The sequence below is a fragment of the Vespa crabro genome, chromosome 2 (genome assembly GCF_910589235.1).
Source record: "Vespa crabro chromosome 2, iyVesCrab1.2, whole genome shotgun sequence".
Classification (NCBI taxonomy): domain Eukaryota; kingdom Metazoa; phylum Arthropoda; class Insecta; order Hymenoptera; family Vespidae; genus Vespa; species Vespa crabro.
This window is the reverse complement of record NC_060956.1, coordinates 18212471-18235438: the sequence shown is the minus strand read 5'-3', so window position 1 is coordinate 18235438 and position 22968 is coordinate 18212471. Positions and strand designations below refer to the sequence as shown.

The window sequence follows — 22968 nt, the reverse complement described above, 5'->3', positions numbered from 1 at the left end:
CTCGAAACGATGAAATAATAGTAGTTAAAAGAATCAAAAGATAAAAAAGAAAAGTATACAATATGATCGAAGATTTGAAGTTTTCTTAATAGTATAAAACACATGCATGCATGCATACATACATATATATATATATATGTATATATATATATATATATATACATATGTAATAATTCAAATATTTAGATTTAGATCATGGTTAGGAAAATTTATTGTTGGTACGATACGCACGATACGATAATCAATATCGTTAATCCTATCGATCTTTTTCATCGATAATAAATTATTTATCGTATATGGTATGATATCAACGCAGTCAGTTCGTTAATGACAATATTTAAATATTAAGAGCACGTCTAATTCGTCTTACTATCGAATAAGTAGAAATGCATTAGTATGTTATATATTATTTTTAAATAAGTTTTAGGAAGATACGTAATTTTCGATATACGATCGATCTGAAACAGTTTCTTTTTATTACTATGCGCAGTTGTTGCTCGAGCGACCTTGTGTAATATGAAACAAAAGACGATGGATGCAATGACTGTCGTCCATTACGAACACGATACATACAGCTTCCTCGTTTCTTCATTTTCACAAAAATATTAATTGATAAAAGACGAAGCACTAGGGAACCAATTAAATAGGTGAATAATATACAAAGTGTGAAGCGATTATTGCAATGATCGCTGTTTTTTCCTGGAGCATAATATCAAGGTATGTTTTTTGGGTTAGGCTAGATATAGAATGTAAAAAAAAAAAAAAAAAAAAATAAAAGAAAAAAAAAAGTCGAAATTAATTTTATCTTACGCAGTAACAGAGAATATGTGGGAAGTGTACAAAGAGTATCATGTTGATTATTTAATTTTTTTTGTCTCATTACTATCATTTATACTGTTTCATATGTATGTATAGCGTTTGTATATAAGAATTTGTTTTCATAAAAATTCCAATTCGTAACTTTGATATAAAATGGGGAATTTTTTAATGATCTTATTATCTTATTATCTTATTTTATGAACGAGATTAGAAAAATTTTTCGTAAAAACAACAACGTTACAAATCCCAATCATATTTCTCGATATTCTTTTACTCTCGACGTTCCTTGATTTTTAATTCTTTTATAAATATAGATCCTACCGAAATAACAACGATGTTAAAATATGAAGGTCGTCTTGTATATCTTGCCAATCGAAATTAAAAATTTATTGTACTTCCATGATGATTGGCCAACATTCAAAAAACATCCATGTCTGTGTTTCATAATTGGCCCTAAATCTCGTGTACTGATAGAAAAATACATAGTTTAATGCTAGTCTATAAAATCGAATAAAATAAATCGAGGCACGTTGACGACAAATATAAATTTTTAATATCGTTGGTCGATATAATGCTCGCTAACAAAAGCAAAAAAAAAAAAATGAAAGAAAGAAAAAAAAATTGGGGAAACGATTCGTTGGGTCGCGTTCCATTTATTACAAGATCCGCCTGGTGGTGTACGTAATAAGGTCTAGAAAATTGGCAGGAGGTCCAAACGATATACATATAAATGCGTTAGTAGAATTTTAGGCGGGATGGTTTTCATCGGGTTTACCCCCTCTATATGTTTCATGGAGAATTGCCGCAAGACGGCGCGTGATTGGTCGCACGCATGCGTTAGTAGCATTGATGATATCACGTGTGGTAGAGTGGGGAGATATAGATGGTAGCAGTTAGTAGGACCGCGTGCCGCAAGAGGGTGTTGTAGGAGCAAGCGAGGAAGCGAGAAAGAGGTAGGTCAGGGCTGGGCTCAGTGTAGGCTCGGTGCGTTCACGTACGCGCGTTGCTTTACATTGTCTTTTGAGCGTCCGCGCGTGCTGCATCATTTCATTCCGAGTGTCTTTTTGGAGCTATTTTATATTATCTTTTTCTCTTCTTTTCCTTCTCTTTCACTTTTAATCTCTCTCAGTTTCTTTCTATCTTTTCTTTCTCTCTCTCTCTTTCTCTCTCTCTCTCTGTCTCTCTCTCTCTCTCTCTCTCTCTCTCTCTCTCTCTCTCTCTCCCTCCATCCTTCTCTCTTCCGTTTCCGTGCTATCTCTATTCATCGTAACGTTTACGACCGTGGTGCGCGGGGACGACGAGAGTGCGTGGAGAAGAAAACGCGGTAGTTATACTTATAAAATTCGCGTGAACCGATAATTTTTCGACGCGTGTTTCTACAATGGTGAAAGGCGCTTACATAATTGTACGCGAGCGCTAAGTTGTATTCTCTTGGAAATACGCGTGTGCGTGATACAAGTGAGCGTGCGCTGCTTTGGACGGATCGTCTACCACTATCCACCACTGTTTCGTGCTTCTTTGCGAGTGGCGAAACCTTTAGCATCTTACTCGCTCTTCTCCTTCGCTCCCTCTATCGTTTCAACGGTGCTCCATTTTCGTGGTATGTATATCTCTCTCTCTCTTTCTCTCTCTTTCTTTCTCTCTCTCTCTCTCTCTCTCTCTCTCTCTCTCTCTCTCTTTTACACACAAGACACACATTCACTTTGTTCCCTCTTCCTCTATGCGTCACAATCCCGCGCTCTTCTTCCCTCCTTTCATCCCCCTTCATTGCCCTTTCCCCCTCTTTCTCTTTCCATCCTCCTGACAGCTTGGTCGATTCACGAATTCGCCGGGCCATTCGCTTTTCCCGGGGTTCGTCGGAATAAGGGCAAAGAATTATATTGTAAACAATTCTTCCTTCAATTATAACCTATAAAATCATAACGGCAAGAGGCTTATTTTAAACGTATAAGGATTTGTTCGGTGATTCGTAAACGTCGGTAAAGCGCCCCTCGATAAGCTTCCGTTTTCTCGGACTTGTCCCTTTCCTTCCTGTTTTCTTTCATAATGAAAATTTATACGTTACAAATTTTTAATAAGTCAAACGCACGATCGCGAACAAACTTCATAAATATTACGAGTGAGTTTGTTTTAGTTCATTCAACAATATAGTTCAGAATAGTTAACGTTACACGAGAGCATTGTTGTTAAATAATATCGATTGGATAATAGTTACGCTTCATAAGACTCCACAAACTATGTTAACCGTGCTTCTTCTTCGTGCTTGAATTATAACCGTTCCAAGCCCTTTCTGAGGATTGCAGAATAGTAATTTCTTTATTTTATCATTTAATAATTATAAGTTATATAAGTTATATGAAAAATATGATCAAAATTTATAAAAGTTATAAAGGATTTATTTACGAGACAATTTAGTTCATTTTTATTATTAATAATGGAAGTTTTAACTTATCTCTGTATGTACATACTTTACAAGGAACGTGCAATATATTTTGGGCTTCTTTTTTCATTTATGCCAGTTAATTCTGTTTGGTCCTTACTTGCCTTTGTTTTTTGTTTCTTGTACACAGGTCTGCCATCATACATATGCACATTTATTTTCTATTTATTTTAAATTACTTAAGAAAGTGAAAACATTCAAGGGCACAGACCGATCGACGATCATGGCATTGCACGGGGAAGACGTAGTAATGAATTTGTTTATATTTTTTGTATTTGCCGACCCCGTCGATGGTTTCACTGGGCTAAATCAGTCGGAGTACACAGCAATCCCAACCAGGAAATTTGGAATTGGTAGTGTTGCTCTGACAGTGACGTCTGAACCAAGTCCTAAACCAAGGTGAAGATTTTGGACAGTATAACAAAATGACCGATCAGCTAGAACAGCAGCAGCAGCAGCAGCAGCAGCAGCAGCAGCAACAATCGCAACAGCAGACCAAAGGCAATGACGAGCCGCGGACAAATTTGATTATCAACTATCTTCCACAAAGTATGACGGAGAAGGATCTCTACAGCTTATTTGTGACGATAGGACCTGTTGAATCATGTCGTGTCATGAAAGATTACAAAGTATGTCAAGTAGTTATACATTTGCATAAATCATTCTCAAAGTGTTAAACTTTAATATAAATATTTGATTTTTTTACTCTTATAGACCGGATACAGCTATGGTTTTGGCTTTGTAAATTATACAAAGGCTGAAGATGCTATTACTGCTATAAACACATTAAATGGTCTTCAAGTACAAAATAAGCGGTTAAAGGTATCCTTTGCACGTCCTTCTGGAGAAGAGATAAAAGAAACAAATCTCTATGTGACTAATCTACCAAGGTATGTTTCAAATGCACAAGTTATATTTCAATTAGTTTCAAGTAGTAATAATAGTTATTTGATTGTAAAAAAGATACGAACTTGTTCTTAGTTTAATATTTTAAAATTTTTTTTTCTCACAGAAATATAACAGAAAGTCAGATCGATGATATATTTAGCAAATTTGGGAATATAGTGCAAAAAAATATTTTGAAGGATAAATTGACTGGCTTACCAAGAGGTGTAGCCTTTGTAAGGTGAGTTAATGAGTTAATACATGAATATTATATACTATAAATTATAACATTAATATATACTATCTACCATGACTTAACTTATTGGAAAAAATCTGTTTATGCAATATAAGTCAACTTTTATAATGCATATGTGAATTTGATAATATAGAAAATTGGATCTTATTCAAGAGTAACAGCTGTTTGAAATGAGACTAATTGTATCATTATGCAACCTAAGTTCGTACATAATACACATTTATTTACTATACATAAGATATTTTCTGCCAAAGTATTTTTATACGATTTTTGGCTTGACCACTATAATTTCAATTTTATGTCTTTACGATTGACCTAGTTAACTGTTGAGATACATATAACTGAAAATTCAGGTTGTATAGAATAGCTTTGTTGTTGAAAATAGTATCAAAAGTATGTCACTAACTGAATATAGACTGAATATAGAATACCATTAATGATTTCCTTGCATAAGAGAAATTACTAAGAAGTTCATTAGCTAATATATTTTTTATGAAAGTTATTTACATAGAAGATTTTAAAGATATTTGTAAATTCCACTGGAAATTTAATTGAACTTAAGCAAATAAAATTAATTTTATTGATATGATTCTGTTTTCAAAGATTTGACAAACGTGAAGAAGCACAAGAAGCAATTGCACAGCTTCATGGTACAATTCCAGAAGGTGGTTCAGAAAGACTCAGTGTAAAGATCGCGGAAGAACATGGAAAACAGAAAGCAGCATATTATGCAGGTTGGCAGGCTGGATATAATCAAAGTCGAGGTAAGTAGTTGAAAATTAATTTATATTATATTTATATGCCTTAGTTTTAGTATTATTCTGACAGTAGAAATACTAAATAATAAATATAATCGCGAAATGTAATATTATACGAATTAATGGAGAAAAATACGGAGTAATTGTAGTAATATTTTTATTGTCAGAGGTGCTTTGCATTGCGCTTGACACTTTTTCTGATTAATGAAGCATGAATGACTGCATCATATAGTATAACTATGGGAAAAGCAATTCCTATCCTCTTGGTGTGGTTCAGTTATTTCATAATATAAATATATTGATATTTCTTACATATTGTAAGACTTTCATAGGTTGTTGCATTTAATATCTTACATACTTTTCAAATATGAATGTATATAACCCATTTTTTATTAACATTCATTAATTACTATTTTTTGATCATTATTACTATTTTGTGTATTACTTTCGTACTATTGAAGTGTGTTAAGCCACCTTTTAACTATCTTCTAAACCAAAATTCTATCTAATTTACGAAATAAAAGTAAAATTGCTTCTTACTAGATCGATAATTAAGTATTTAAGATTTTTTGCAAATCCTATCTTTATACATACATACATACATATATATATATATATATATATATATATATATATATACGTACATATATATATATACGTACACACACACATATATATATATATATATGCACATATATTAGCATACAATTTTATATGTGTGCATTACTGTAGATACAATATCTAATACTTTAATGTTTTGCCAGATAAGATGGCTGCCTGTAGATCAGACTTCAACGATTTATCGCACTAGTCCCTTTTACATGGAAAAGTGTTCTTTATAATTCTATCATGCGCAATATACTGCAGCAATTTTTGCCATAGCCGAAATTTTATTCGGGTATTTTTCTATCAGTTTCTAATAATAGTGTGCATGATTTAGTGTGAAATATGTTTCCTATAAGTGTTTATTATGCACTATAAAAAAAGTATGTTTCTCTCTCATCAGTAATATAAAAGAAAAGAAAAAAAAACAGACAATAGTGTTGTGGATTAAATATCTTGTGTGTGATATAATGAAGACATAATTATTTTCTAAGTGATTATTACAATGTTAGTACGATTCCGTTCTATAGAATATTGTTAATAATTTTATCTTTGAAGAAATTATTCCTTATTATGATTTAAGTAATTTCGTCACAATTACATTTTATGTTAAACATAATGTTAAATTGTCTCGATGAAGGAACATAGATTTAGTTCTATTTATATTATATCTTAATTCTTTTCATATATATACACATATATATATGAAATATATATACATATATATAAATATATATATATATAATTTCTTTTGTATTACAATTTATGTTCAAATACCCATACATTATTTTTGTTATCAAATTCCAAACGGTCAAAGTACACTTTTGTTATAAATATAATAGTTAATACAATTTTGTATATTTATTAAACCCATTCCTATTAATCTTAAGTGCGCATTGCGTGCGTATGATATTGGAACAAACGTTATATATCGGAAAAATCGCGCGAAAAAAAAACAGAAAAGAGTGAGTTTGAAATATTAAAAATAATTATATACGATAGTATATATGAAATTTATTATAATTTAATTATCATAAACAAATGTATCTATATCAATACTGTCACTCGTGATAGTTTTATTTAATACATATAATTCTATAATTAGAAATATATCAGTCTACCAAATTGCCTGCTATTTATTTGTAATATGCATATGCTAATTTATGATAATTGGGCTGTGACTGCATCGGTGAGAAGCCCGCTTGATTATAATTCTAAGTGCATGGCTGTGTCTTGTATCGAACAATTAAGGTTTTTGAATCATTCGAGTAAAAAATATTCATTTAATGTTTCATTTTTATTTCTATGCTTACCAATCTACAAAGGAGAGCGCCTATATCCAACCAGGAATAAATATCAGCGCTATGACCACTATCTTTATCAAAGATTATAAACGTGTTTAATTTTGTTGAAATCTTCTCATATATATGCTTCATTATTACTTGCAGTTGTTATTGCGAATTTTTATGGAATTTAAAATATAAAAAGAAATATTAATTGTTTGTAACGTTTTATGAAACCGGTAAAAGTGATTTCTAAATATTCATATATATATATATATATACATAGAAAAAGGAAAAAAAAAAAACAAAAAATATTGATAACTTAAGTGTTGCTCTTATTATTCCAGATGAACTGAAATTATATACTGAATTTATCTATAATAAATTGTTAATTTTTAAACTTCAACTATAATAAATATTGATATAGGAATTGCATTAAAGAAAAAAAAAATAAAATAAAATAAAAAAAAAAAAAAAAAAATAAAAATAAAAAAGTAAAAAAAAAAAATAAAATAAAAAAGATACAAAAAACATTTAATCAAACTTTAGAAAATTATTAGTTGCTGAAATAGACGCGCGCGCAAAACATAATTTAATACAAGTATTGAAGTTTAATGAAACAGTAAAAAAGAAATTGCACTTGCACAAATGATAACTAATAAGTTAACACAATTTTATCGGCAATTATATTTTTGTCACATCGTTCTGTAAGTTAATAGATAATATCATCTTTATATATATATATATATATATATATATATATATATATATATATTTTTTTTTTTTTTTTTTCCAAGCTTTTGCTAATCGCACAACCCAGCAGACGCTCATAAAATTCGACATAATGCGAATGCCATATATATAATAATTTTCAAAGTTCATGATTAAACTGTAATTGCGATTAAACGACACAGCATGCTCTTCAAATATGCACAACATGTATTAATGAGAAAAAGAAAGAAACAGATAAACAACCAAAAAATCCAGAAATATTATTGTGAATGCCGTTATTAACAATCGTGCTATTTTTTTTTGTTTTTTCATTTCCTTGATTTGTATTGCACATATATATAAATATATAACAGTCTGAGACAGCCTCTCGCAATTCTTACTTTTATGACATTATGCTACATTTAAACGAAAATAAAAAGATAAAAAGAAAAGAAAGAAGAAAAAAATATGGAATATGCGTTATCATTTAAAAATATAAGATTTGAAAAGATCATATGAACAGATCTATAGATCTTTCGAGACTTATAGATTACAAATGCACAAATTACAACATCTATACACGATCAGCTGTTTTTGATATGAAAGAATGCAATTTAATATACCAATTAATCTCAACGATGTTATTCGATAAACTTATGTAACGTCTATGTAACAATGTCATCGTAGTGCGATCAATCAAATTGCGAAAACTTTCGCTAATAATAATAATAATAATAATAATAATAATAATAATAATAATAATAATAATAATAATAATAATAATAATAATAATAATCATAATAATAATAGTAATAATAATAATAATAATAATAATAATAATAATAATAATAATAATAGTAATAATAATAATAATAATGACAACAATAGAGATCTTTTTGGAAGATTTTCTTCTTACTCTACTAGTCGTTCCAAACATTTTAACGAACACCATGTTTCTAAGCATAAATGTTGTACGGTTTATCGTTACGATCCACGATTCCAATGTTATGATATTATTATAGTTAGAAGTATGATTAAATTTGCATCTAAAATGTGTGTGTATGTGCGTGCGTGCGTGTGTGCGTGTGTGTGTGTATTTTATATATATATATATATATATATATATATATATATATATATATATATATATATATATACACACATACACACAAAATATATTTAACACTTTCTCCTCTAATAATAACCAATTTTAACGTGATCTATTTACCGAGAAGATATTGGACAATGATTCAACGATTCGTCTTTTGCGAAATTCCACGAATCTCACCGTAATTAAAAGATATATTACGTATATATGTAATGTATGTATATCTTGCGAGATATTGAAGCTATCTTCGGATGTACTTTATTGGATGAATAATCACTAAACGATGTGCGTGCATGTGTGTATGTTTATGTGTGTACGTATGTACGTGTACGTTAGAACAGTTTATCATAAAACTCAGGATATTAATGATAGAACATTTTTCTTTTAATGTTTTCTTTTTTTTTTTTTTTCTACATATTCCACCATTAAAATAGTATCATCCAAATGCGAGATTCGTTGTTAATGAAATTGAAAAGAGAAAAGAAAAACAAAAAACAAAAAAAAAAAACAAGAAAAAAAACGTGAATAGATAGCAGTTATTTTTCTGTCGATTGTTTTAAAAAAATGGATATTAATCACTCGCATTTTTCTTGTTACTGATTATTGTCCTATTAATCGATATATTTAACGACCGATCGAATTATCATTAAAGCTTGGATTCGCAATAAGTGAATCACGAGTCTAAGAAAAAATATATGTACGTATGTGTATCTTATTCGACTTTGACAATCGTCCATTTTTTTACTTGAAATTAGAAATACATATATTCGGTATTGCTCGTGGTAGTAATATATATCATCTTCTAGATATCGGCTGATCAAGAGATAGAGAGACAGAGAAAAAAAGAGAGAGAGTGAGAGAAAGAGAGAGAGAGAGAGAGAGAGAGAGAGAGAGAGAGAGAGAGAGAGAGAGAGAGAGAGAGAGAGATACGTTGAAAATCTCACGATGCATCGTGTTATTTTCAATGTAATACGATCCAATTTATTCAGACGGAGATCATTATACAGATTGAATTGTGTAACGTTATCACGCGTTGTTGGAAAACAGAAAATTGATTGCATATACATAAATATTTTTATAAGTTAGTAATTCTCAACATGGAATACTCTGTAAAATTTTGTGGAGTACGCTGTGAAAGTATACGTACATTAAATACAAAATTTAATGTCTATCGTACATATATGTTTTATTTCATTCCTATTGTTATACTATAATTATAGTCTTATTTATATGTACAAGTGGTATGCCCTCAGTTACATACACATTTCCAGGTAATAAAAGGTTGAGAATCACTGCGATAGATTATTCTTTTCTTTTCGAATGAACGTAATTTATGAATAAGTCCAAATACAAATAAGTTGTATATGTGCGATGAAAGTAATATAAGTCACATTGTATAGTTCACTCTGTATAAATGATCAAAATTATTGAATCATAAGAGATGGGGGAAAGAAAGGGGAGAGAGAGAGAGAAAGAGAGAGAGAGAGAGAGAGAGAGAGAGAGAGAGAGAGAGAGAGAGAGAGAGAGAGAGAGAGAGAGAAAGAGAAAGAAAGAAAGAGCCGAAGCTTTTAGGAATTTAATATTGCGAATGCCCTGGTATTTGACGCACTTCCATAATTCGGTTGTGTGCGATTTGTAATTACATTTATTAAGATCTTTGTAATATGTAATATATGTACACGTGTACACGTGATTTCTTTCTTACTTTTGATCGTTTTTCTACGTTTATTATTATTATTGTTGTTGTTATCGCATAAGGCGAAGCTTGAAATTTTACGTCGTCGGCTACATCCGCAGGAAAAGAGCAAAGAAGCAGACGAATCGATCGACGAAGACACGATAGTCTAACGAAGATAAATTTTTCGTTATCGATCTTATATAGACCAAGTTAGCTTAAGGGACATATACACGTGTCACTAAACTATTTAACGTGGTATATCTTGAGTATTCATGAGTCGCATTTTCATTTATTGTGTATGTGTATGTGTATGTGTATGTGTGTGTGTGTGTGTGTGTACATGTGTATATATATGTATATATATATATATATATATATATATATATATATATATATATATATATATACATATACATATACATATATATATGCACGTAAATCAAAATTTTCTAAATGGATCAGAAGTTCTTAAGTGATTTTTAAAAAATCAATTACACTTTTTCAAGACTTTTTAAGCTTGTAATTAGTCTTGTAATTTTACAAGCTAAGCTTGTAGTTTTACGATCTGAAAAAAAAATTAGCCTAAAATGTCTAGAAAAGAAGTAATTGATTTGTAAAATCACTTAAGAATTTTTGTTCCACCTTTTGACCAGACTGGTGTGTGTGTGTGTGTGTGTGTGTGTGTGTGTGTGTGTGTGTGTGTGTGTATGCATGCACGTTATCCTTTTGTAAATTAAAATGATGGATTTTTAATTGAAATAAGTTTCTTCGAATAATAACATAAGTACGATACATTTTATTAAACTGTCGTGGAAAAAAATATCTCAGTTTCTTACTTGAAAGAAAGATATTTTTATGTTTAAATAAAAATGCGACACGCGAATTCGTACGATGTAACGGTAAACGGATGCTTTGTAAATAAGTTAATGGAAGTTACAGTTAGAAAGGATTCTAATTTTAAAGAGTTTTAAGTAGTAATTTGTAAGGTTTTTAAATGGGCTGATGGAGCTTGATTGAAAATGATTATATTATCGAAGTCCGGTAGTGCTAACGATGGCTGTGATAAGAATAAGGATTAAAAAAAAAAAAAAAATAAAAAAAGGGACTGTCGATAAAATACACACTTGTAAATTAAGAATTTGGTTTAAAGTTGAATTTTGTTTAGATGCTCAATGTACGTTATGTATTTAATGCGTACGTAATTATTTACATACTTATGTATGTAAGTTTCGTTTACTTAGTGTTTTAATCTATTACATTTATATGGATACGATTCGGTTTGATTTAAGATGATATGCGATGAAGAAAAACATAATTTTAATAGCTTGCTGTTATTGCAAGAAAAAAGAAACAAATAACCCCCCCAAAAAAATGACAAATAGATGAACGCGTCTATAAAAATGCCTGCGACATTCTCAATAATATATTCAACATATTTTTCTCTTCTCTTCTCACGTAACTCGATTATAAAAGATGAATGCTCTCTGCAAATCGATTTCGATTAGTAAAAATCTAGCGACTTGTGGTCATACGAGCGTAGCCTTACACACTAATTACACTCTGTTAAAAATAATTAATGAAAAAAAGAAAAGAAAAAAAGAGAAGAAAAAAAAGAAAAAACATTACGTATAACAAATAAACGTACACGCGACATATGATAATTGATATTATGGCAAAAGCGAATGTGTGTATATTATATATTATTATACGTATATACATATGTGTGTACGTGTATATACACAGTTAGTTAAACCGTATGTTGTGCGAATATTCCAATAGAAAATTCGTTGAATTATCGAAAGAAGAAAAGAAAAAAGAAAAAAGAAAAAAAAAAAAAAGAAAATGAATTGTATCGCATTTTGTACTGACGATTTTTCATTATCTTTTAATCGTTATTTGTGTCGTCTATGTATGTACTTAGTTACAATGCTTTTCGGACCCCATTAATCATAGCTACGATTTTTCTATAAACGATCTTCCTCTTACAAGCCAGAGACACGAAACCGATTTTTAAATCAGTATATTTTGATGTATATTATATAAGCTTTTTAATATACTTATTTTTTTTTCTATTCATATGAATGTTTAAAAAAGTTACACGGCAAGTAAGCTATACGTTTGCACGATGTTCGTCGATATACAAATTATAGTCTGTCTATTTATCTATCTATCTATCTATCTATCTATCTATCTATTTATCTATCTATCTATCTGTCTGTCTATTTATCCATCTATCTATCTATTTATCTATCTATCTATCTATTTATCTATCTATCTATCTATCTATCTATCTATCTATCTGTCTATCTAGTTATCTATTGGATTGATAAATTTGCAAGGAAATAGAAAAACGGAAAAAATCGTCAATACAAAAATAATATACCTCGGATAAAATCGGCGCGCGAATTACGAGACGCGTCACTTCGTTCTTGAAATTCTCCTGTATAAGTATTATCTTATACCTTTCTTAATCCTTGTTGCTACAGTCACGAAGATTTTACGTGAATCTGTAGTCGCTCTCGTTAAATTTGATTAAAACATTAGAAAGAAAAATAATGGGACTTGTGCTTTATTATAACAAGACCACCTCCATCCCAATTTTATTTTCGATGCTTTTTAATGGATTACGAATAAGAAGGTCAAAGTGACGTAGGAAAGTGGATAGGAATTACTGAAATACATAAGTGTATTACATAAGGAAGCAAATCGATTAGATTTTCATACAAGGATGATATAGACGAGGAGGATAGGATGCATTGCATATAGAGATTGTTATTATCTCATTGTGCGTACTTTTCTTGATTATAAATAAGAGATTTAAATAAAACAAAAAATCTATCTTTCAGGAATCATCCACATTTTTGAATGTGAAAGATAAAATTTCGCACGCGTTCGCCTTTTTCTCTGTTATAATCCTTGTACATACTACACATATATACACTCATGTATATATACATATGTTTCAATATGTATATAAACACACACACACACATATATATATATATGTATATATGTATATATATATTATATATTTTATATATATATATATATATATATATATATATATATATATATTAGACGTAATGTAGAGCAAAAATTAGACGTAAGCCTTCTCGATAGCCAAGCGATCGTAGGAAGAAGGGAAGAAAACTGTCCCCCTCTTCCGTGTTCGGTCTCTGGTGTATGTAGGGTCATTGCATGTAAAATCGATCACTTTTTAGAGCAATGAGGAAGTAATGGAATTTTTGTTCGAAATCAAAATACGTTATTAACGAAAGTATGTATACGGTATATCTACATACATACATACATAGATAAATAATACATGTATTTAAAATGATTTTGAAACAAATGTTTTCGAAATACCGTTGCGTTGCAGTGCTTCGATTTTTGAAATGAAGAAGAATAAAATAACAAAAACAAAAAACAAAATAAGAAAGAAAATTATTGGAAAAGTTAACGTCAGAGACGAATAAAGTGAGCGATTTCACGTGGAGTGAGCCTGGAGAAGAGAGAGGAGGTGCGTTAACGAAGATTGGATGGTCTTTCAGGGGGAGGAAGCAGCGGCGGCAGCAGCGCAGGTGGAGGTGGTGGTGTAAGCGGGAGCCTCAGTAGCAGCGCGGGTGGAAGAGGACGAGGTGGCATCGGTGGACCGCCAGGAATCGGAATGGGTATTGGAGGTGGAGGAGGTGGCGGGCCAGGAATGCTTGGCAGAGTAGCCGGAGGGGGCTTTGGTCCACGCGGTGCTCATCATGGTGGCTTCATCGGAGGTGGAGGAGGACCTGGAGCAATGAGGATGGAGAAGCTACATCCGCATCGTTTCAATCCCATCGGTATGGGTGGTGGATACGTTCAGTCACACTTTTGGTGACCATCGAGGAACAAGAACGCGACGACGACGACGACGGCGACGACGACGGCGGCGATGACAGAGATGGCTGAGATGGCTATGCCATCCGCTTCAAGCATGACTGTCACTACGTCACTCTCTTTATCTCGCGCAGGACACCCTAACGAGGATCGATCTTCGTAAACTGCCGACGCGATACGAACTTTGTCATCTCGAGCGATCGTCGAGTACTCTCGAGGCTTTTTTTATCTTCCCTTTCTCATTCATTTTTTGTCGTCTTCTTCGTGTTCTTATTCTTCTTCTTTTGCTTTGTCTTTCTGTCTTTCTGCCTTTCTTTTTTTTTCTTTTTTCTTTTTTATTCTGTCAATGTCCAGAAACTATTGACTATTGCGCTACAAAAACACTAGTGCTTTTTCAAGCGCTTTAATTTCTGGATCTATTTCCTTTCTCTTTTCTATTCTCTCTTTTTCTCTCTCTCTTTCTCTCTCTCTCTCTCTCTCTCTCTCTCTCTCTCTCTCACGTACACACACAACAGATATACACACATACACACACAGAGTCCTCCATTCCTCGATAACTTAACGATCGCTCGAACATCCATTCCGCATGATCGGGGAATAATTGCGAGACGTAATTTGCGATGCATTGGATACGTTCCAAACTGTGTCAGTGCCCGCGTTAAATGTAGATAAGAAAAAAAAAACAACAAAAAGAAAAAGTAGGTGTTAAAATCCCGTTGCATAGCCCGTGCCGTGGTGTTTTAAAATGCACGTGTCCGCATTCGGGCTAAACTCGTTAAGTAAAAACTATAAAAAAAAAGAGTTCTATATACATGTTGTATATTTCATTTTAATGGTTCTGACTTTAAACTTTATCGGATGTTTCAATTTTAAGAAAAGTTTTATCGGAGTCAGCTTCAAGCGCAGAACGGTATTCCCTGATTCTATGCAACGTTGGATATCGATGGTATTTGCGATAAGGAAATCGAACCTATGATATAATGAAAATGCGGCCAACGCGAGAGACGCGTTATTATTATTATTATTATTATTATTATTATTATTATTATTAATTATTAATTATATTATTATTATTATTATTATTATTATTATTATTATTATTATTATTATTATTATTATTATTATTATTATTAGGAAAGGAAACTCGATGTAAGATATTTTATATTCTTATCGGTTTAATGTCAGTACATATACAGATATATAAGACATATTACTTAACCTTATAAAATAACTTGCATCGAATCAACTTTCCTCGTTCTCGTTCGTATTAAATGAGCGCGCAGTAGTAAATGTGTTTTAACAGAATAACAAAATTATGCGTGAGGTATAGAAGAGGACGCGAGTGAAGGATTTACTTCAATATATAGAATGTTATTAATCTTATGACTCGTTTGCCGCGATTACGTGATACTTTTACCAAATTTTAATCACGTTTTAATATTAATGATAATCACTTATTTTAGCTATTCGTTCGAATTGGTTATTTTTAAATAATAACAAAGCGAAAGGGGGAAAAAAAGAAGAAGAAGAAGAAGATAGACAAAAACCGTGTAAGAAAAATAGGGATGTGAAAGTTTTAGACGTAGATCATAGAGTTTCATCTATTACGTTCGATGTTGTTGTTATTTTTTTTTTTCTTTTTTTTTCTCCTTATTTTATTTCTTTTCTTTTTTTTTTTTTTTTAAATTGTAATCGAGAAACAGCAAAATTCTAATAAATTACTAAGTTTTTAGTTGATACCACCACTTATGCGATGTTTCAAATTATTTTTATTTGTTTTTTTTTTTTTTTTTTTATTGTTATTATTATTATTATTATTATTATTATTATTATTATTATTATTATTACGCCTGAAAATTATTCACTAACGGACTGTGACATAAAAGTACAAAACTTCAATATTTACCATCGTTATCCTCGTGCACCGCGATACATGTAAATATTGGGAAAAACGTATTAATTGCGATATCTTATAGAAAATGAGACTGACTTTTTATATAGAGACAAATTTTACGCTAGTGTTCTGCGACGTATCGAAGTCACGTTTACGGTACCTTTGCTAACTGTAACGGACAGATTGCTCTTGTCTCTCTCTTCAATTTCGTTCAATAAATTTTAAGATCACTTTAATGCTAGGAAGATGATAATATAAAGGAAGGTTGTGCACTCTTTTAAGCATCGGAGATATTCGTTTAACAGGGTAGAAGAAGTTCAATAAACGTTTCATCATTGTAAAGAACATGATTAATAGACGTTTACATTACATTTAATTACGATTTAGCATAATAATTTAACGGAAGCTATAGTATATTTAATATCTCGTTCGATATATCACAAAAATACATATACACACACATACATGCACATATACATACATACACAGACAGACAGACAGACATGCGCGCGCGTACACACACAACACACACGCACACACACATACTTAATAACTTTCTAAACATTATTTATTGTCGTTGGTAATCGTTCAAGATAATATATAACGTCCACGTTTATATAGGACGTATCAATATATTTCATTATAATCAAGAATTGCGAGAAGTTTAGGAATAATTATACAAAGACAAGTTAGTTCTCACAATTTTATGATATTTCATTATTATAATACCACATTAGAGGCACGTGCATGGATCGGAGTTCTTTTACGGGACGTTTTTAAAACGGTTTTGTTCCTTTGATAGAAACATAACATAGCGCGGTTTACGAGAAAATAATCGAGAAATTTATCGTTGGGTTCGCGTAGAAGTTCACGTGTTCGAAAGTCGTCTTACCTCATTTTTATTTTCACAAAACCGGAGTTAACGAAGCGTCGAAGCTGCTTCACATGTATGATTATAAAAGACAAGAAAAAAAAAAGACAAAAAACAAAAAACAAAAAAAAAAAAGAAACAGTTCAATATCAAATCGGTGTGCAACGTTATCAAGCTTCTCTTTACAATTTCTTGCACAAGGAAGAACGTCTACTAACAGAGCCAATATGAAGATATGAACAAGGTATTTCAATAGTTTGTGACTTCGCACGAATGGATGTACCAAAAATTTTAATAAATACTATGATTCTACTAAAGATCGTTCCCAAAACCCTTCTAATTCTAATATGAAAAGTGTAGAAAATCAAAGGAAAACAAGGGAACTAGAATTATGCGAGTGAAATTATGATCAGGAAAAAGATGTATGGGCAGATAAAGTGTGTATGAAACGAGTGCGAGAAGATACGAAATATTTATACATTTTATTTTTATCATTTCTTTCTTTTTCTCTTTCTCTCTTTCACACACACACACATACACACATATACACAAATTAACACGATTAACAAATAAATTAAAAATCACAGTAACAACATACATATGTGTATGTATATATATATATATATATATATATATATATATATATATATATATATATCATGAACTAAAAGTCGGTCGATATTTTATCCATCGATGAGGTTCTCCGGATACGATGTTGCCCTTCAAAAGGCAGCTAGCATTTTAATAAAGCCAAGTGCCCGTTGACGAGCTGCAGCGTAACCGATCAAACAGCTTCCTTGTGCGTCGAAAGAATTCGCTAAAATTGTGTTAAGAATTGTGAGAGAAAGGAAAAAATTTATTATGTTGTACGTATACATGCATATACAATGATATTAAGAGAGACAGACAAAGAGAAAGAGAGAGAGAGAGGATTAAGATTTAAAAAATGGATAAAATGATACAGAAACATATATCATCAAGAATTATTCTACATACTTTCCTTAGAAGAATATCCAAAACAATTGTAACTACATCACACTCGAAGAAAGGGATATACAAAACTTTTGTATTTATTTGTGAACGATACATCGACATATATGGAATACACACGTGACCCAAGAAGAAATTCGAACGAGAATCAATGGAACAATCGCGTGAACTTCATCACATGCATAAAAAGAAGAAGTACATATTTGAAAAAAAAAATAATAAAGAAAATTAAAGAAAAAGGAAGAAAAAATGTAGTGTAAAAAAAAGAAGGAAAACGCGCGTTGTGGACGGTACAAAACGCACTCGTTGATTGAAGATTTCTGAGTTAGTACGGGAAACTTTATAAACGGCATAATCTCTCCACCCACAGGATGCTGCGGCCTAAAGATTAGCCGCGAGGACGGCAAACTCGTCGAGGAGGAAACAGGAAGGGGCGGATAGCTACCATGAACCAACCAAGATACCATTATACTTTCGGCATATGGGTTTAGCTATACACTAAAAATGTACCAAGGATTATGGATAAAAGAGGCTAAAAGTGTGTGTGTCTTTCTTCGATATCATCAAGGACGCTACACTTTCCGCTTATTATTTAATCACTTACATTATGAATTAACAGGACATTTTTAGAATTATCTCTTTCAGGGAGAATCTCCTTTAATACATTGTTGAACGGTTTATATGAGTATATATTTGTCTTTGCACATGCATGCATTTTATGTAATTATTAAAGTATAAAATTGTGTTATAGTTATTATTATAGTATTGTTTATTGTCTTGGATAATGTTTGTAATTAATTTTGATATTGCCGCAATTTTGCTGAATTTTTAATATTTCAATTAATAATGACATTATTTTTAATTATGAACGTGGCTAAAGTGAAACGCATTATTTTTCTTTTTTATTTTTTTTTTGCATATGATAAGCCGATCAACAATGTATTAATAATACAAAAATATTATTATTTTATATCTAGATAAGAACAATAATAATATACTAACTTTGTTTGGTTTGTTTGTTTAGTATTTTTTTTTTTTTTTTTTTTTTTTTTTTAATCTCAATTTTCCGAAATCTCGTGCGATCTGAAAGATTATTAATAATATGCTTTATCGTAATTTTGATTATCTAAAGAAATGACAATCGGTGGTTTTAAACTATTTTTTGCGATTTATATGTATATATATATCTTTTTTCTTTTGAAAAATTTTTTGCGGCAACAACACGATAGTAATTTTAGGATAAAAGAGAGAGTCCAACTTATTCGGCTTGACCACAGACAGAAAATTTGGCTAAATCTTTCCTCGTATGCACTAACACAGATACCAATATACATACACATAACATATATACATGCATAATACATTCATCAAATATATATATTTATATATATATATATATATATATATTTATATATATATATATATATATATATATATATATATATACTGCATATACGTACAAAGGTGACCATACAATCGGTATTTTGTTAAAAATTGAATCGAAGCTTTATCGGGAAGCTTTTCGGCTTATGAACGCGGACGCGGAAAGTGGAGATTAAATCGTCGCTTCTACTCGAGTACTCCACAACGTCTTGACACGTTTACGAAGAATTTTTCTCCGGTTCGTTAGTCGCGATCATTCTCTCTCTATCTATCTGTCTATCTATCTATCTATCTATCTATCTATCTATCTATCTATCTCTTTCTCTTTTTCACTCTAACACATATTTTTTTGGGTTGCTTGACCTGACACAATTTTTTTTATCCTCATTTTTTCCTCTTCTCTTTCTCTCTCTTTCTCTCTCTTTCTCTTTTTCTCTCTCTTTTTCTCTCTCTATTTATCTGTGTATCTATCTCCGTCCTTTTCTTTCAGCCAAACCCCAACGTTCTTCATTCTCAACCAACATGGATACCTCGGGACGACGAGCTGTGAAATAAACGCGCATCTGTCGCACGTATGTTTTGTATTAAAAGACTCAAGAGGAGAAGCTGGTCTGTCACTATGGGGATACAATGGGTCGAGGTAAGAAAAGGCCACACCGATTCGCTCAACTTTCTCGGATCTCCTCTCTACACACATCTTCGAGGGATATGGTTTACGATAAAACTTTTGTTATGTCATGAATGATTTAAAAACAAAAAAAAAAAACAAAAAAAAGAAAAAAAAGAAAAAAATCCAAAACAAAAAAAAAACAAAAAAAAACAAAAAAAAACTAAAAGAAAACAACAAAAATGATCGTCTTAGGTAAATTTGAATTTCTATTATATAAACATTTAACAATGATTTCATCGTAAACTTTACTACGTGAGATACATATATCGAAGATATACTAGAATTTAAGACTACAATGATAAGAGAAAAGTTCATTCTTTCTTTTTTTTTTCTTTTTCTTTTTTTTTCTTTTTTTGTTTCCATGAATTTTCCTATTTCGATACATGTAAGTCGTTTCGAATAAGAGTGAAATTAGCATATCGATATTTTATATATATATATGTATTAGTATATTAATGTTAACATCTCCATTAACAGTGATCGATCATTCAAATATTTTTAAATAAGATAAAAAATTGCGTTTCTTTAGTCGTTCGACTATAGTGTAATTCTTTTTCTTTTTTCTTTCTTTTTTTTTTTTTGTTTCTTTTTAAAACATCGACACAAACGTTATAGGTTTGTAAAAATACACATATACACACAGACAGTGAAGTGTATTTAATATACTTTGTATATCGAACAATATTGTCTACGAAATTGTCTCTAAATTCTAAAAGAATATATATATATATAAAAGAATATATATATATATATATATATATATATATATATATATATATTATATGGGTTTTGTTCAAACTATAATTTACTGCGTAAGAATGTAAATCTTTCTCCCAATGAAAGAAAATGATCTCTCGTAAAATGTCTACATTCCTCGTGTGCATGATTAAACATTTATCGTATCACCCTTCGACGTAAGAGTTTCGTAAGCAAGAAATTCCTTACCGCCTTAATTTCAAATACCCTTCTCTTATTCGCAAGACCACCTGGTACATATATACATACACATATATGCATACATACAAACGTTTTCGTAGAACCCGATAAGTAAAGTCTCCAGCTGCTTTAGGGTCACGAATAAATGAATCATAATGAAAAACTCCGACGTGTGTGTACCGCACAGCGATCGAGATAGACGATTAGACCTTTCTTTTGAATGCTTTAAAAAAAATCGTATGTAGCTCTTCATAAAAAGAAAATTTTTCTGTCGACAAAAAAAAATATCGAAACGGAAATCGAATTAATTTCATATCAAAGTTTAATGTGATCTAAATGATCTTTTCTCTTTTTCCTTTTTTCTTTTTTGTTTTCTGTTTTTTTTTTTTGAGGGGGGAATTTTCATATTTTTCTTTTTTTTTTTCTTTTCTTTTTTTGCTAACGGAGTTTATTTTACTGCATTAAAGAAATTTTTAGTAGATACGTGTATTCGACAAAGGAATGCTTTATCTATCAACGAAAACTTACCAAGCTTCTTCCTCTCCACAAAAAGAAACCACTTCCTCTATAAAACATAAATCTCCTATCGTTACAACTATCGTGTTCTCTATATTCTATATCTTCGATAGTAACCAACGGATGTCATTAAGTGATTTCTAAAATATACTTCCTCTTATTGTACTTAAACTTCTGATTTTTTGTTTACAAATTCACTGAGCAAACTCTTTTTCCTAACTTTTTGACTTTTTTCTTTCTTACGTATTTACAAACATTAAATCAGTTGTTATTACTATCAATTTCTATAAGATAAAATGTATAACATGGTGTAATCAACTATCGAATTATCTTTCTCCCTCTCCTTCCCTCCCACTCTCTCTCTCTCTCTCTCTCTCTCTCTCTCTCTCTCTCTCTCTCTCTCTCTCTCTCCCTCTGTCTGTCTGTCTGTTTCTCTCACTCTCTCTAAGTAATATAAAAGAAAAGAAATTTTCAAAATTAACTAACAATGAAAATTAACTAATTTAAGTAACTAAAAATTTATCAATTCTATCTTTCATTATATTTTATATATCCACAATCAACATTTTCTAATATTTTCAATTTTAAATGGTAATTATGTAAGTGATCCAAGTCATATATTTTTCGTTTTGGGATATATATTTCCGCATTTGGATTTGTATTGTTGAAAAATTATTCTTCTATAATGACAGATACAAAAGAAATAAACATATTTATTCTTTATAAATAATTCTTTTGTGCGAATAGAATCAGAGAGAATAATGTGTGAGAAGATATATCTTTTAATATCTTAAATCACTTGGGTCACTTTTATAATCACCAGCTTATATCAATATTACTTAATCAATTTATTTCTTTTCTTTTATGCGGAAAATACGAAATAAATATTTGAAGAAACTTAGAAAAAAAAAAATAAAGAAAGGAAGATGACGTCGAGAAGCTAGAATAAACATTGTAATGTGGCATCGATGAATAGCGAAGAAGAGGGGGGAGTACAAGGAAAGAGAGTAGTATGAATCATTATCATTCTTTCATGCTCCCTGTGTGCTTCTTCATTTTATTTTTCTCTAAGTGAATCAGCGTAGTCGTGTTGATACGCGTGAGCCTTCCTGTTTTTCATTTAAGGTCAATTTTTCAAATGCTTGTTTACATAATAACAAGATCTTTTATATTATACCATATCATTATACTTGAATTTTATATTCATTCAATAAGTTCAATGACGCACACATACACACACACACACGTTCTTTCTCTTTCTCTAATATAAAAAAAAAGAAACAGAAAGAAAATTCGA

The 22968-nt window shown here is 30.6% G+C and overlaps 1 protein-coding gene across 11 annotated transcripts; it reads left to right on the top strand.

The window, feature by feature from the left end:
- Positions 1 to 210: 210 nt before the first annotated feature.
- LOC124432892 (sex-lethal homolog) lies at positions 211 to 21132 on the top strand. Of its 11 annotated transcripts, none has more exons than XM_046982198.1 (7): positions 211 to 717; positions 3573 to 3888; positions 3974 to 4149; positions 4272 to 4385; positions 5004 to 5164; positions 14093 to 14374; positions 20040 to 21132. In XM_046982198.1, exons 2-7 carry the CDS (start codon positions 3685 to 3687, stop codon positions 20102 to 20104), a joined length of 1002 nt encoding a protein of 333 aa, XP_046838154.1. In that variant the 5' UTR covers positions 211 to 717; positions 3573 to 3684; the 3' UTR covers positions 20105 to 21132. The 11 variants fall into 11 exon arrangements, 10 of the variants coding, with proteins under 10 accessions (XP_046838154.1, XP_046838150.1, XP_046838151.1 ...); XR_006944388.1 differs by lacking the exon at positions 211 to 717 and adding an exon at positions 1159 to 2419 and having other exon boundaries at positions 3390 to 3888; positions 14093 to 14618; XM_046982194.1 differs by lacking the exon at positions 211 to 717 and adding an exon at positions 1162 to 2419 and having other exon boundaries at positions 3390 to 3888.
- The last annotated feature ends 1836 nt before the right edge of the window (positions 21133 to 22968 follow it).